This window comes from Pelobates fuscus, chromosome 4, assembly GCF_036172605.1.
Source record: "Pelobates fuscus isolate aPelFus1 chromosome 4, aPelFus1.pri, whole genome shotgun sequence".
NCBI classification, from domain to species: domain Eukaryota; kingdom Metazoa; phylum Chordata; class Amphibia; order Anura; family Pelobatidae; genus Pelobates; species Pelobates fuscus.
Window position 1 is genome coordinate 166,349,801 of NC_086320.1, and position 15,810 is coordinate 166,365,610.

At 41.7% G+C, this 15,810-nt stretch overlaps 1 protein-coding gene across 2 annotated transcripts in view; it reads right to left on the bottom strand.

Annotated features, from left to right (window-relative positions):
• The window catches only part of LOC134607930 (enoyl-CoA hydratase EchA19-like), a 92,916-nt gene that overhangs the window by 51,653 nt on the left and 25,453 nt on the right, over positions 1-15,810 (bottom strand). For both annotated transcript variants that reach the window (XM_063450526.1, XM_063450525.1), the window contains one exon: positions 642-739. In XM_063450526.1, coding sequence (XP_063306596.1) covers positions 642-739 — 98 coding nt within the window. The remainder of the gene's footprint in view (positions 1-641; positions 740-15,810) is intronic.

Below are 15,810 nucleotides of genomic sequence, written 5' to 3' on the forward strand. Positions count from 1 at the left end.
TCTTTGCTGCCCTGTGGTAGCATGTCAGACATGGAGTGGGATTCTGCCGCTCTGCCCAACCTACAGCAACAGCAGCAGCCCTGCCACAGCACCTGAATGCTGAAGTTCCGTCTCGCACTGCATGTACCTTCCCATAACCCTGTGCCTGGGCAACCCCTCCACTGTCTTCACGACGCCCCTGACGTATTAGAATTTGGGACGGCCTCACTTCCCACCCTGGCGGAGCAGCTGATCAGGAAAAGTGAATGCCGCCCCTGTGAGTGCCGCCTGGAGCCATGATAGTTTACTTTTTACCTTTTCTCCCACTCTGTGCTGCTTTCTCCAGTTGCCTTTATGTACAGAGTTTTGCAGTGCAATAGCTGCACATATCGAGTATAACCCAATGGATACCGGAGGTAACTCCACCTCCCTTAGCACCTCCACTTAACCTCCATCTAGTTGTAGGCTGGCTAATATCAATTCTGTACAAATGTTTTTTACACAGTGTGCCAGTCAGCTGACGTTCTCAGCCAATGAATGGCGATTAAATAAGCGGGCTGTAGTGGTTGTGATGCTTTAAGTAAATCCTTTCATCTTCGATAACTGTCATCATTTACAATGTTCACTAAGTTATAAACATAACTGCATCTAATTACGCTTACCATTGGACCAGGGCCTTTAGTTACATCGGGCTCTATAGTCAGTGTGCTGGAGCCGTGCGCAACCTCCTTCAAATCAAAGCCTGCACAGAAATTTCCTCCTGGAAAATGAGATCAGATGTATTTGACAAATGCTAGATTATTACAAGGTGAGAACATTAAATTGATTTATGCTAATTTGCAACCCAACACCCAACACTAAATACTATTCTCGTGAATAAGGCTAGTAAATAGGCAACATATGTAACTTAAAATGAGTTAAATGTTGATAATAAATGTTGAATGGTTAGCAAAAAGAAAAATCAGCCACCTAGGACGGAAGGGACAATTTATTTGGTTGGTGTATTGCGAATCAGAGTAACAAGAAGTAGAGTAGTCAGGAAAAGCTGAAGTCTCCCCTACCATAACCACCACAGAATCTCATATATAAACTCAAACTCATTTGAAAAATTTTCAGAGATATAACTTTTTCCTTTTACAATATCAAAATGTATTTTTAATTACACTACGCTTCTCTCGCTGCAAAACATCTGGATGAAAATCACTGAGTTGGAAGGGAACTGGTTTATTTGTCTTCTTTAACCCCTTAAGGACCAAACTTCTGGAATAAAAGGGAATCATGACATGTCACACATGTCATGTGTCCTTAAGGGGTTAAGGCTTGGTGGTGAAGAACAAAACATTTTACAGCTTTGGAAATATGAGTTTTATTTTTTTCAATATTATATTAATACATATTAGGCATGTGCATGGGGAAAATATTCGGCTCGGATCGGCATTACGAAATTCGGGACTTCATCAATTCGGGACTTTGGCAATTCGGCACTTCAACACTTCGGAACTTCGGCAACTTCGGCACTTGACCACTTCGGAACTTCGCCACTTCGGATCTTAGACACTTCGGAACTTCGGATCTTAGACACTTCGGCAACTTTGGCAACTTCGGCATTTTCCCACGCTGTGTAATTTGACTCATATCCAACCAATCAGAGTGCTGTGACAGGTAAATGTAGAGACTTACCTGTCAGTCTCTTCATTTACCTGTCAGAGCATTCTAATTGGATGGTTTAAACCCACCAATCAGAGTGCTCTGAGCCTAACTGCAGGGCGGGGCAAGGCTTTATAAGCCTTCCCCCGCCCTGCAGAGCTCAGTCTGCGTGGAGCCCTCGCCTGGTGAAGATGGATTTTTTTTTTTGCGCTCTTTTTTTTTTTTTTTTTTTTTCTTTTTTTATTGTGTCGGTTATTATGGATTTTTATTTGCCCTTTTTGGGGCTGAAGAAAGAAGATTTTAGAAGAAAGAAAACATTGAATGGTAAGTTTATTTTTATTTATTTTTACAGGTATTTAGTTAAAGGTCCCCCCTCATTATTTTTAGGGTGAGGGGGGTAGGTAGGAGTTGTTTTTTTGGGGGGAGAGGGTGACTAAGGGTTTTTGGACCCCTAGTCACCTGGGGGGAGGGGGGTTAAATATGTAATTAGGGTCCCCACCCGCCACTCAGGGGTGGGGGCCAGGGGGGAGGACATTAGGTTTTCCCCCCCTTATTTTTGTTTAGGGCCCCCACCCACCGCTCAGGGGTGGGGGCCAGGGGGGAGGACATTAGGTCCCCCCCATTTGTGTTTAGGGCCCCCACCCACCGCTTAGTGGTGGGGGCCAGGGGGGAGGACATTAGGTCCCCCCCCATTTGTGTTTAGGGCCCCCACCCACCGCTCAGGGGTGGGTGCCGGTGGGGAGGACAATAGGTCCTCCCCCCTTTTTTACTTTAGGGCCCCCACCCGCTCAGGGAGGGGGGACCCTTTTTTATTTTATTTTTTTTGCCGAAGTGCTGAATTGTGACAGGTAAATGTAGAGAGGGCAATTGGTCCCCCCTTTAGTTTAAATGCGCGGGTGGGGGCTCGGGAAAGGGGACCTTTTTTTTTAACAGTGAGCAGCCACAGACTGCTCACTGTTTAATAGACATGCCCCTACTCACGGTATAGCGAGTAGGGGCATAATTTACTAATACTAAGTAATCTTTACTTAGTATTAGTAAATTTGGCTGAAAGACCAATTTAGGTATTTCAGCCTTTCAGTAGATAGCTCCCTAATACCATGGGAATTAGGGAGTTATCTACTTATTCATTCCTGTCATTACACTGACTGGCCAAGTAACTTACATTTTATATGAATGTATGTTACTTGATTGTTGTAAGTGTTGCAAATGCTTACAGCTGCATCCTGTCTATGTTTGTATACTTTTTATTTGAAATTGTATACAATGTAACATTCTTCTTCTTTCAGTATATTCGTACTTAGGCAATACTGTGCTTCGGAACTTTGGCACTTTGACGCCTCGGAACTTCAGCAACTTCGGCACTTCAGCAATTCGGCACTACTACACTTCGGAAATTCGGTAATTTCGGCACTTCAGGACTTCAGCAATTCGGCACTTCGGCAATTCAACTATTCGGACATTCGGAAGCACCTGAATGCCCGAATTATCGGAAATTCGGCCGAATTTTAATTCGGACCGAAACGAATTGCACATGTCTAATACATATATATATAAGCAAATTGTTTAAGGTATAATTTGCTCCATAAATGCAGCCTGGTTAATGCATCAGAAGTAAGGCTATCCTAACTATAAGATAAGGCTAGGGACTAATGAAAGTATTTAAAATATTGGGCAGACAAGATGGGCCGAATGGTTCTTATCTGACGTCACATTCTATGTTTCTAAGTAATACCAACTATAATTCCTGTGTCATACATTATATTTCAGTATATTTTTTCATTTATGCACTGAGAAAGTATTTTGTTTAGTAATAATAGTTGGAAGAGGGCGAGGTTGGTGGGGATGGTGCTGGGAGTGGGCATGCTCATAATTTAATTAACGTTAACTGGTACCATGCCAGCCTCTTAAGTGGTGTCAAGATAATGGGCTGCCTGGTGGTGTTCAATTAGGGATTCCTATATTCTGAGTGTTGAAGGTGAAGTTCTCACAAATGCCCTGTGATTCACTCCAAGTACATGTTATGTACATTTAAATATGCATTTGTGAATCACTTTGCTCCATGTGCGACAGCTGCTGTATCGACTGTTTTGGAGTACTATTTCTATGTTATGTATACTTCACTTGATTTAAGGTCGGTTACCATTTAATGATGCAAGCATAAATGGATGAGATAATAGATTTCCAACTTCTCGCCTTTGCTTAAAGTGGTCAAAGATTTCAGTGATCTTAGGTTGGAGTCAGCTGTTATCCAGCCATGTGTTCACACAGCAATGTCATCACCTGTCATGGCCAAGCAGTCAAGCATCTTGCAATTACAAGGATCCTAAAGTGATCCTTTTCTTATATTTTTACATTACAAAGATGTTATAAACGTTGTCATTATTGTTACTGAAAGCTGTTTAGCTATTCTGAAACGGCAGGTGACATTTTAGAGACATTATCACTTTCATCATTATCAAACAAAGACCTACAACCACGTAGTATGAATTTTGATAATGCTTAGTACTAGCTGCATATATTTTAGAGCAAATGTGTGGCACCGAGATTTCATTTTATGATAAGGACTTCATCTGATTGTGCGTATACTATCAGAAATGTTGGGCATCTCTGGTTCTACATTATTTGTTCTTGAACATTATTTGTTCCCACAGCACAGATGGTGAGAGATGTAGCCTATAGAAGGCATGGCGAAGAAAGCACTTGTCTTCCCCATGCTGGTTGTTAAGAAATTCTAAGTAACTCATCATTTTCTATTAGACTTCATCACAGCACAGGATGGAGTAGGGACCATTCAAGGAAAAAAAGGAATATCAGGCACCCTGCATGCCTCATACTTAGCAATTGTTTCCTACAGCTCAGAAAACATACAAATATTTGAGCAAGCTGTAAAGAAGTAGTATATATATGTGTGTGTTCTGGAGGATAGAGTTTCTTGTCCAGGACCAGATATCGTTTTAATTTTGACATGCAAAAAGGAGATTGACTATAGGTGAAATTCTACTTTCCTTAACCTGCTTATTAGTTACAAAAGTGTTGTTTTATTAAAAACAGTTGGTATGCAAGAGTCAACCTCTGAGTGTTTTTTATCCAATATTTCTGCGTGGTTAGCAATGATGTGAGTTATGTATTGCATTGCCAACTCACAATGTCATGGCCAAAAGCATATAGACCTTCCATAATTACGTGATTTATCTCACGGCATAGTGCTAAGGGGTTCTGTGCCACTACAACACAGTGACAAATCTCTCCCAAAGCTGCCCACCAACACAGGACTGACTGTTCTGAGTAACAGGAACTGAAAACTAAACTATTGGCAAGTACCACTCAGACAAAGGATTAGCACCCACTTACTGACTTACTCATATTTTTCCAGAGCTGTAATGTTCATATGTATTGGTAGCTGTGCTTCCTGAGCAGCAGAAATATAGTTGTTGACCTACATCAATTTTCAAAAAAGGTCGAAAAGAAGTGCCGCATGCTTGTGGTCAGGTTTAATAAACAGTGAAAATTGTTTGGTTGAGTCTATTGATTTTGTGATAGCGACTGCTGTCCTGAACACCTATAGAAATCTGAAAGTGTGCCTCCCTTGCCTGACATGACTTGAGGTGCTTGTCACTTTAAACTGCAAAGGATTTAATCCATACGTTGTGCTAGTAGAATTGCAAACGCATAAAGTAACTATTTTGTTTCACTCTTTTCCTGGGGCATGAGGAAATGCTAGGATATTCCATTCACATATAGATGTGCTAGCATTAAAATCAGCATGCCAGTGTGATAAACATACAAATCCCACAGATATTAAAAGAGCTTCAGGAGTGTGGCATGAAGGGGTATGGCTTGTGCCTTGTTTCCACTGAGTGGATCGGTTCGGTTTGGTACGCTATTTTGAGTTTCCATTATGAAAGTAGCCCATACAACCGAACTGTACTGCACCATTCATGGTCCTCCTTCAGATGTAGGGCCATAGGAAATGGTACGGTACAGTTAGGGCGGAGCTACTAGTGTCACAATATACAATCCATTGATTGGCTTACAACAAATAACATGCTAGGCATTTTTTCTAAACCCCGCATGGCCCCTGAAGGTCTGACTTGCAGTGGAAACGCTCACCTGAATAGGCTGGACCATTCTAACCCTTCTAAACTGTACCTACCCGAACCGTTCCGCTCAGTGGAAACGAGGCATTAGCTGAACGGGATGTCCATTATACTGGATATGACTTTATATTGCAGAATCCTGCACTTATTGAATTATTCGCACCATTCTAACCTGCTATTGTTGACTGTGAGTTCCCCTATGTGCCTTGTCTTCAGTTATGCATCATTGTGCGGGTGTAGTTTTTATTTTTATTTTACAGCACTAGAAATTGTGGTCTCTCTCTGACCTCAGCAGCTGCAACGTCACCTAGTTCAGCAACCTGGACAGAATTTTCACCACATGGTGTTGACTTTGTCCCACTTTGCACTGATATAATGGCCTCCTACAGACCACATCTGCCACCCTGCACGTTAAAACTTGCTGAATATCAGATATTTGATTTTGACAGCCTCTGTTTGTATGTCCCTCTTTACCAAAGCAAGACAAATACAGACATTGCTTTCAGCTTATTATACCTGAATACAACCTGTCAAGTACTAAATCTCTTGGAAGTTATTTTTTTCCATAAAATGTTTATGCACCTGCTTACCTTCACACTGGGTCAACCATTTTGACTATATACTGGTCCCACCTAATTAAAACAAGAGCAAAGATCCAATTGTTGCCCCAAACTTAACACTGAGATGCATGGAAGACTCACAGGCAGGAACTACAACCTCTGTAACTCAAAACCTTTGGCCACTACATCCTATATATAAAAGCCATCTTGAATTGTTTACCAGGGGTACAGGAATGTATTGACTCTGATATTGAGAGAAATCAGCTAGTTGTAGCTCAGGACATTAGTGCCCTCAGCTCCAGAGTGGAGGATGTTTAGACAAGAATGGCAAAGATGGTTATTAAGCATAGAACGTTAGTGAGACTGAAACATTTTTTAATGCTGATCAACTACTCTTGTTTGGTCTGCTCTATGGTGCTGTACACCTGACTTTTGTATAAGTCCAGACATCATGGCTTCAATTTATTAAGCTTTCTAATGCAATACTGTTAGAAAACTTTCCAAATTATTTATCCCCAAGAATCTCCATAGAGTTCAGTCAACAAATCATTTGGAAACTTATTAAATAGTGGCCTATGTTTGCATTACTAAAATACTTCTCTTCTTAATATTACCCTTGTCTTGCTTTTTTCCTGCTCTTTTCTTTTTGGCTATGCTGCAAGCGGAGAATTAGAAATTCTAAACCATGTTACTCAATTTCTATCTAATGGGATTCAATATTAGTTTAATCCCCATTAATATTAAGGATCCTAACTTCCCTCATAAACCAAGACTTTTTTTTTAGAAAGAGGTGAAAAAGAGTAAGTCTGACATCATAATTCTTCAAGAAAACTGCATTTATAAAGTATCCCCAGTACTGACTGAAACGTTGAATCTTTCCATTGCTTTAGATAAAATAAATGGAGTAACTATACTGCTTAAATAATTTTGCTTTTGCACGTTAGGTTGAACAGATTCTAAAAGTAGATTGACTCTTATTATCGACTATTTGTTGATGATCATTATATCTGCTAAATACATCTGAACCTATTATGTGAACAGTGGAGGCAAAATGTCCATGGTCTGGCTGTGGATGTCTAATTACCCAAGTAATTCCAGTGACTAAATCAGTATATCGGAAAAAAAAAATGAACTGCATATTCGAAAAGTATCATCTGCATGCACATCTGGAGTTTGTTGCAAAGCTAGTGCAAGAGGTGCAAAAAAGCTGTTGGGGTCAGACGATACAAAGATAGCACTTTTTGTATAAAACTATACATGGAGCAAAACAAAGATGTAGATGGCTCAAGCCACACCATAACAATAATGATTAATTTTGGTAGAAGCATCAAAGTGTAGGGTTTGCTGATTAACAGTTACTGGGATAACAACAGATAGAGCAAGATACAATGACAAGCTACAATCCCAGCACACTATAAAGTGAGATGAATCTGACAGCAGGACAATATCTCAAATACAAGGCTAATGCACCATTGAAGTGATTCAGCAAGTGAATATTTTACAATGTTTGTGTTACATGCTGCTCTCAATCCCACTGGCAATCCGTGGAATTATCTGAAAATTGCTAGTACATATTAATAGAAATTGGAATGTAGCTAAATGCTGCTTAGCACAGCATCAGAAATTATAGATTATTATCACGCATGCATTCCAAAAGGCCATAAAGGGTCAAATGTTTTTGTTCCACAGCTAAAAATGTTCCAGCCAATACAAGCATAACAGAACAGCTTTCATATGCATCACTGTGTGCTAAAGGATCATTATGCTACTGAAAACACCTTCAGGGTCTATTAAATGGGTTGTAAAGAATCCTGTGGAACGCTGAAGCACTACTTAATAAATGTAGCCCACAATGTTTTGCTTTCCTCTTGGGTTTTTGTGACACTTCCAACTCTCTGTAAATCTACTGTAATGAATTCAAGTTAGAAATCATATTTCATGTCAAGAACCAATTTTCCTTCTTTCTTAATGCCAAACCAGTAACCCAATGTTTCCTGCATTCATTCCATGGGTTTTGCAAATATTTCCTTGTCTCAATGACAAGACGTGATAATCATAATTCTTATCTTTTCTAAAGTTCTAAAGAGCAACTCTAGTCTAAACATCATATTATATTAATAAAGAGATGTGGAACCTTTGACTACTGTCTCATTTTGTCAAACTGTTATCAATTTATTTGACAAATAACAGAGTCCACCTGGACTCAATGGCCTCCCTTTCTGCCCATGGGCGTCCACAGGAGGGGGCACTTGCCACCCTCCTGTATTTTTCAGCTTGTTCTGCTAATTTTCGTGTGAGATTGAAAATACAGTGCAATACTGGCGAGAGAGACAGGGATAGGAGAGATATATGGAGAGAGACAGGGATAGGAAGCTGCATCTTATCCCTGCTTCTCTCTGACTGAATCCACGGGGGAGCAACACATGCAGGCAACAGAGACAGCCTACAGATCAGGGAAGTGAGGCATATGGGGGGGGGAAGAGATAGCTTACAGATCAGGTAAGTGAGGCATGGGGGGCAGAGATAACCTACAGATCAGGGAAGTGAGGCATATGGGGGGGCAGAGATAGCCTACAGATCAGGGAAGTGAGGCATATGGGGGGGGGGCAGAGATAGCCTACAGATCAGGGAAGTGAGGCATATGGGGGGGGGCAGAGATAGCCTACAGATCAGGGAAGTGAGGCATATGGGGGGGGGGGGGGGGGCAGAGATAGCCTACAGATCAGGGAAGTGAGGCATATGGGGGGGGGGGGGGCAGTGATAGCCTACAGATCAGGGAAGTGAGGCATATGGGGGGGGGGCAGAGATAGCCTACAGATCAGGGAAGTGAGGCATATGGGGGGGGGGCAGAGATAGCCTACAGATCAGGGAAGTGAGGCATATGGGGGGGGGGGGCAGTGATAGCCTACAGATCAGGGAAGTGAGGCATATGGGGGGGGGGCAGAGATAGCCTACAGATCAGGGAAGTGAGGCATATGGGGGGGGGCAGTGATAGCCTACAGATCAGGGAAGGGAGGCATATGGGGGGGGGGCAGTGATAGCCTACAGATCAGGGAAGGGAGGCATATGGGGGGCAGTGATAGCCTACAGATCAGAGAAGTGGGGCATGGGGGGGGGGGCAGCCTATAGACCAGGTAAGTAAGGGATGGGGGAGACAGCCTACAAGAAGAGTCAGCAAGAACCAGGAAGATAAAGTAAGAGAAGGAGCAGAAAGGAGAAGGAAGGAGCAGAAAGGAGAAGGAATAGAATTGAGCGGAAAAGGGGCTGGAAGGGACAGAAGGATCACAAAGGTGAAGTTGGAGAAGGAACAGAAATGAGCAGGAAGGGTCTGCAAGGAGTAGGAAGTAGGAGTAGGAAGAGTCTGCAAAGAGCAGAAAGCGACAGAAAGAGCACAAAGGTAAAGGAGCAGAAAGAATCAGAAGGAGCACAAAGGTAAAGTAGGAGAAGGAGCAGAAAAATGTAGCAAGGAGCAGAAAGGGACAGTAAGGAGCACAAAGGTAAAGTAGGAGAAGGAGCAGAAAGGGTCTACGAGGAGCAGAAAGGGATCAGAAAGAGAAAGGAGCCGAAGGGGGAGCACAATAAGCAGAAAGGAGCAGAAGGGACCAAGGAGGAAAGAAGACAGTGTCAGAAGAAAAAAAAGACTGTGTCAAATGAAGGAGAAGAAAAGGAGATTGGAGCAGGAAGGACAAGTGAACCCTCCACTTTATTCTGGACACCACATCATAAGGCTTTGGTACCTGGGCCTGGCAGGGAAACTTTGGACTTTCTCATCTCCCCAGGTAAAAATAAAATATCAGTGTTAATGTGTTCACTTTTATTTACTGAGTGTCAGGAAGCACAGAGGGCCGCTGGGGAGGGGTGTCACTGCTGATTGGCTAGAGCGGTCAGCTGTCACTTTTAAGCCAATCAGTAGCTCCCCATTCATAAAAAATGTAAAACATTTTTATGAACCGGGAACTAGCAATTGGCTTAGAGCGTCAACTGACCACTCTAGCCAATCTGTAGCACCCATGCCTGACGTCAATCTGCACTTCCTGACACTCCGTTTCAGAAGCCGAATACCACTGAGCGACCTGGAAATCTGGAGCTGGAGAAAGCCTTTGGGGTTAAACCATTTGAGAGCAGTTTAACCCCTTAAAGGAAAGAGAGCACCCAGGGCAGTGGTGTACACATGACCTATGGGGCCCCGGTGCGAAAATTGATCCGTGGGACCCCCCCGCACGCTTACTCTGCGCAGGCCAGGGCCGCAACACATGGCGGCGGGCACCTGGTCGCAGGGGTTGCAGGGTTGCGACCCCTGCATGTACACCAGTGCATGCAGATGCACACACACTTAAAGGACCACTACAGACACCCAGATCACATCAGCTCAATGAAGTGGTCTGGGTGTCAGGTCCCTCTAGTTTTAACCCTGCAGCTAAAAGCATAGCAGTTTCAGAGAAACTGCTATGTTTCACTGAGGGTTAATCCAGCCTCTAGCGGCTGTCTCACTGACAGCCGCTAGAGGAGCTTCCGCGATTCTAAGACACTGAACGTCCATAGGAAAGCATTGAGTAATGCTTTCCTATGGGCGGTTTGAATGCGCGCAAGGCTCTTGCCGTGCATGCGCATTCGGAGCTGAGCAGCGGAGGGATCCCCAGCGCCAAGGGAGTCCGGCGCTGGAGAAAGGTAAGTGCTGAAGACACACACACACTCTCACGAACAGACGCATACACACTAGCTAACAGACACACACATTTACTGACAGAGACACACTCAGCGACAGACATACATACACACTCACTTACAAAACATACACTCTCACTGACACACTCACTAACAGACATCAAACAGACTCACTAACACAAACACACTCAGTAACAGACACACACAGTAACACACTCACTGACACTCACTAGAAGACACACACTTACTGACACTCACACTAACACTCACAGTAACACTCACACACAGTAACACACACACTAACACTCACACCAACAGTAACACACACAGTAACACTAACACACACACTAACACTCACAGTAACACTAACACACACTAACACACACAGTAACACTCACAGTAACACTAACACTCACAGTAACACTAACACACACACACTAACACTCACAGTAACACTAACACACACACTAACACTCACAGTAACACTAACACACACACTAACACTAACACACACACTAACACACAGAGTAACACTAACACACACACTAACACTCAGAGTAACACTTACACACACACACTAACGCATTTTTTTTCAGGGGAGAGTGCTCCCTCGCGCACCGGCCAGCCGGGTGTAAGCAGGGCCAGCCTCGGGGGGCCCAGAGGTGGCCTGCTCCTGGGCCCCCCAGGAGAAGAGGCTGGCCCAGTGCGTACATACCAGGTCGCAGGGGCGGCCGGGCCCCCTGGTGGGCCGGGCCCGGTCGCGACCCCTGCGACCCTGGTATGTATGCCACTGACCCAGGGGCTTCCTGGCATCATAGCATTTTAATTTAGCTGAAGTTGTTATGGTGACCAGAATGTTCCTTTAATTTGCTTAAAGGAACACTATAGTGTCAGGAATACAAACATGTATTTCTGACACCATAGTTGTGAAAATGCTATTCACCCTGGCTTTATGTGATATTGAATATGCTCCTCCCCTTCATGACACTGTCAAAAAGGGACCAAGCATGGATGTCATTACAATTATGCACCCCCCCTGGAAAAATTCCTGCGGACGCCCATGTTTCTGCCGCCTAGGTGATGAGGAAATATTCCTCATCTGTCCAAATTTCCAGAGCTTTGAGAAGTTGTGAGCACTTTGGGCAGTTTACACAGACTCGCCCAAGGTAGATACACTTATCTGAGCATTTCTTTGTTTGGCATCATTATTTTCTTCTCAATGCTGTTCTTTGGCTATTTGCAGCTTAATCTACCAGTAGCCATGCCACTAGTGTACTCTTACACTTCCATGACAGTTAAAAACAAGGATCTATGGGAGATTATGGGCGCTTATAATTTGCCTAGAAAGATGGTTCTAATGCAGTGCCTCTATAATGCTGTGGAAAACCTTTATCAAATAGTAAGGGTTCAGACCAAGAAAAAGCCATTATGTTTCTATTCCCTATACCCCAAGAGTCCTTGCATTCAGAAAATGTAATTACAAAATGTATTCAGTTGCCTATGTACAGTTAATGGACAATGGGTTAATCAGAAGCACTATTGTAATTTTACTATATGTAAAAAAGATAAAATGTAAAGAATACTTTACATTTCATTTTATATACATGTATTATTTGTACTACCTGAAATATGATGGTGTTTTTTTCAAAACTCCATACCAATTCATCATACACTTGCACCAATTAGTAAAACTCATAATAAGGCAAGTCCAAGATGGCTGTTCTGTATGGTTACATACAGTAGTGGGGGAATATGGCTACAGTAGTTGTGAATGAACAAGTGAAACGAATTTACTGAAAGCCACATAATTTTGATGGGTGCTGTATTGGAATAAAAGTAAGTTAAGTAACCAACAACATTGTTCAGCAAAAAAATTATATTAATGAACAAAACAAACAAAAATCCCACCATTATTAGGAACTCAAAAGCTTTTTAGAGGAATACTAAAAACAAGAACATTAAATTTTACACTGTAGGGTTAATGAGTGTGAATGGGTTAAACATGATTTCATCAATGATGTCACTACATTTAAACTTATAATAAGTGGGTCTTTCACACAGTCAGAGCCCAATTATGGCAGATTTTTTTTTCCACAGATACAAAATGTAGGAGGATGTGAAAGAAAAAACAAGATCCTCAGAAAAGTTAAAAGTTAATAGCTTCCTAACCCGCAGTTCTGACATCCTGATTATGTAACAAAAGGTGCAAGTCATATTTTCTTTGCAAATACTTAAAAAAGGAGCCAGTATATGTGTGTGGAATGAAGGAATGGGGAACATGGAAACTTACACCTGGCCTCTCAGCCTAAACGTCAAAAGTACTACTGGGATTAGTGTATTTTGGATAGCATTACAGTCTGACGGCAAATCCTTTTTAAAACAACTCTGTCTTTTTTTTTTTTTTTACATTTTAAAAAGGATGTTCAGAAAGTTAAATGTTGACCTCTGACTTTTAGGTACAGCTTCTTGCAAGAAATAAAAACCAAATTTAAGTGCTGTTAAATATGTTTTTATTGTTATTTTTTAGTTCTTGCACTCTAGTATATTTTTTTTTGTATATTTTGTCCACAATATCTTTTCTAACAAAACTTCTGACTGTTTTAACTTTTTTTATTTCCAGTCAATTATCTAATATTTGCAGGAGACTTGTCTTCAGCAAACTGTTTGAGGGCTTTCTTGTGCATCATCTTTAGAAGAGGCTTCCTTCTGGGACGACAGCCATGCAGACCAATTTGATGCAGTCTGCGGCGTATGGTCTGAGCACTGACAGGCTGACCCGTCACCCTTTCAACCTTGGCAGCAATGCTGGCAGCACTCATACGTCTATTTCAAAAAGACGACCTCTGGATATGACGCCGAGCATGTGCACAACTTCTTTGGTCGACCATGGCGAGGCCTGTTCTGAGTGGAACCTGTCCCACCATGCTGCAGCTCAGTTTCAGGGTCTTGGCAATCTTCTTATAGCCTAGGCCATCTTTATGTAGAGCAACTATTATTTTTTTCAAATCCTTAGAGAGTTCCTTGCCATGAGGTGCCATGTTGAACTTCCAGTGACCAGTATGAGAGAGTGTGAGAGCGATAAAACCAAATTTAACAGACCTGCTCCCCACCTGAGACCTTGTAACACTAACAAGTCACATGACACCGGGTAGGGAAAATGGCTAATTGTGACCAATTTGGACATTTCCACTTAGGGGTGTACTCACTTTTGTTGCCAAAGGTTTAGAAATGAATGGCTGTATGTTGAGTTATTTTTAAGGGAAAACAAATTTACACTGTTATACAGGCTGTACACTTACTACTTTACATTGTAGCAGAGTGTCATTTCTTCAGTGTTGTCACATGAAAAGATATAATAAAATATTTACAAAAATGTGAGGGGTGTACTCACTTTTATGAGATACTGTATATGGAACTGTTTGCTTTTTAAAAGGAGATCATCTGTTCAATACATTGCCTTATTGTGCTCAGCCAATTAGATGCTTCTCATAGAGAAGCACTGAATCTATTGATTCTCTACGAGAAGCATTCACAGCATTTTGAATAACTGAAAGTCTCCAATAAGAAAGTACTTCTAGTGGTTATCAGTCTGACAGTCACTACAGGCGTGTTTATGACCCAATACTGCCAGAATATAGGTACAGATTTTATTGCACCAAAACACTAATTAAGGTGACGTGGTTTTGAGTGCTAAGAGTGTCCCTTTAAGATAGTTGTGGTTAAAGGGTCAAGCAAAATTATGAGTCGGGATTTTGGACTACTCCAACCATCATGAACACTTATGCTTTTTGAATTGGCCAATGTGGTAAGAGTCTGGATGTGCAGTGTAAATCCTGAGCTATTTGCAATTGTGTCCCGGAAGCGTGCTACACCACTGGAACTTACGACTTAGGTAGCCTGGAACTCTGTTCTGGGCTGCTTAATGTCGATTCTGTGCATATGTTACATGTCGTCAGCGCTCTCTGCACGCTGGTGATAGATGTTTTCTGCTTCTATCTCTTCTTAACTGTAGCCCTCCCTCCTACCTATACCCACCACTATTTGTTTCTCTCCAGCCCTTGATCCTCCTCCTTTCCCTTTCCACTCCATCCCCTCCTTGCCGCTGGCTTCAAGTGCACATATGTGCACCCATGATGTCACAAGGAGGCATACTGAGCATTGCCGGGAGCTCAGTTATAGGTAAGTAAACTTTATTTTAAAACTTTTAGGGGGGATCCAAAGCATCTTTTAGGGGGAAGTGAACCTTAAAAATAATGTCTAATATGGCATTCTTAAAATAAAAAAATAAAAAAGGTTGGAGTAACCAAGATTAGTCATTTTCTCTCAAATAGAGGTTGTGGAAAACAAATGTGTGGATTAAAAGGGAACACACTAGACTTATACACTACAATGTTACTTTTCTTGCAAGTACAATTTTAGTACATTTTAGAGAAATATTGTACATCATTACAGTCTAACAAATTCCGACTCTGTGAGGGGCCATGAACGTTTATTTTTTCAAATAACCTCAATAGTTGTACTATTCTCACTTTGAGGAGAAACACCGTACTGTTATCAGAAGCTTTGGATACGGCACATTAGAATAATCATTGAGAGCCATTTCATGTGATAAATATTGCTAAATTAGGCCTCGATTTAAGATTTTCAAATGATTTAACATTTTTGGATACATTTTTTTAAATTATTTCTTCAACATATTGAAATATCAACAAATATAAAATAATATATTAAAATATTTTTCTAAATAATAAATATTTTTTCCATTTTACTAAAAAGTATGAAATCATATATATCATCTGCTTGGGGGAAAATATGGGAAAACAACTATTGGTTGGGATATGTTATAAACCACCTAATGT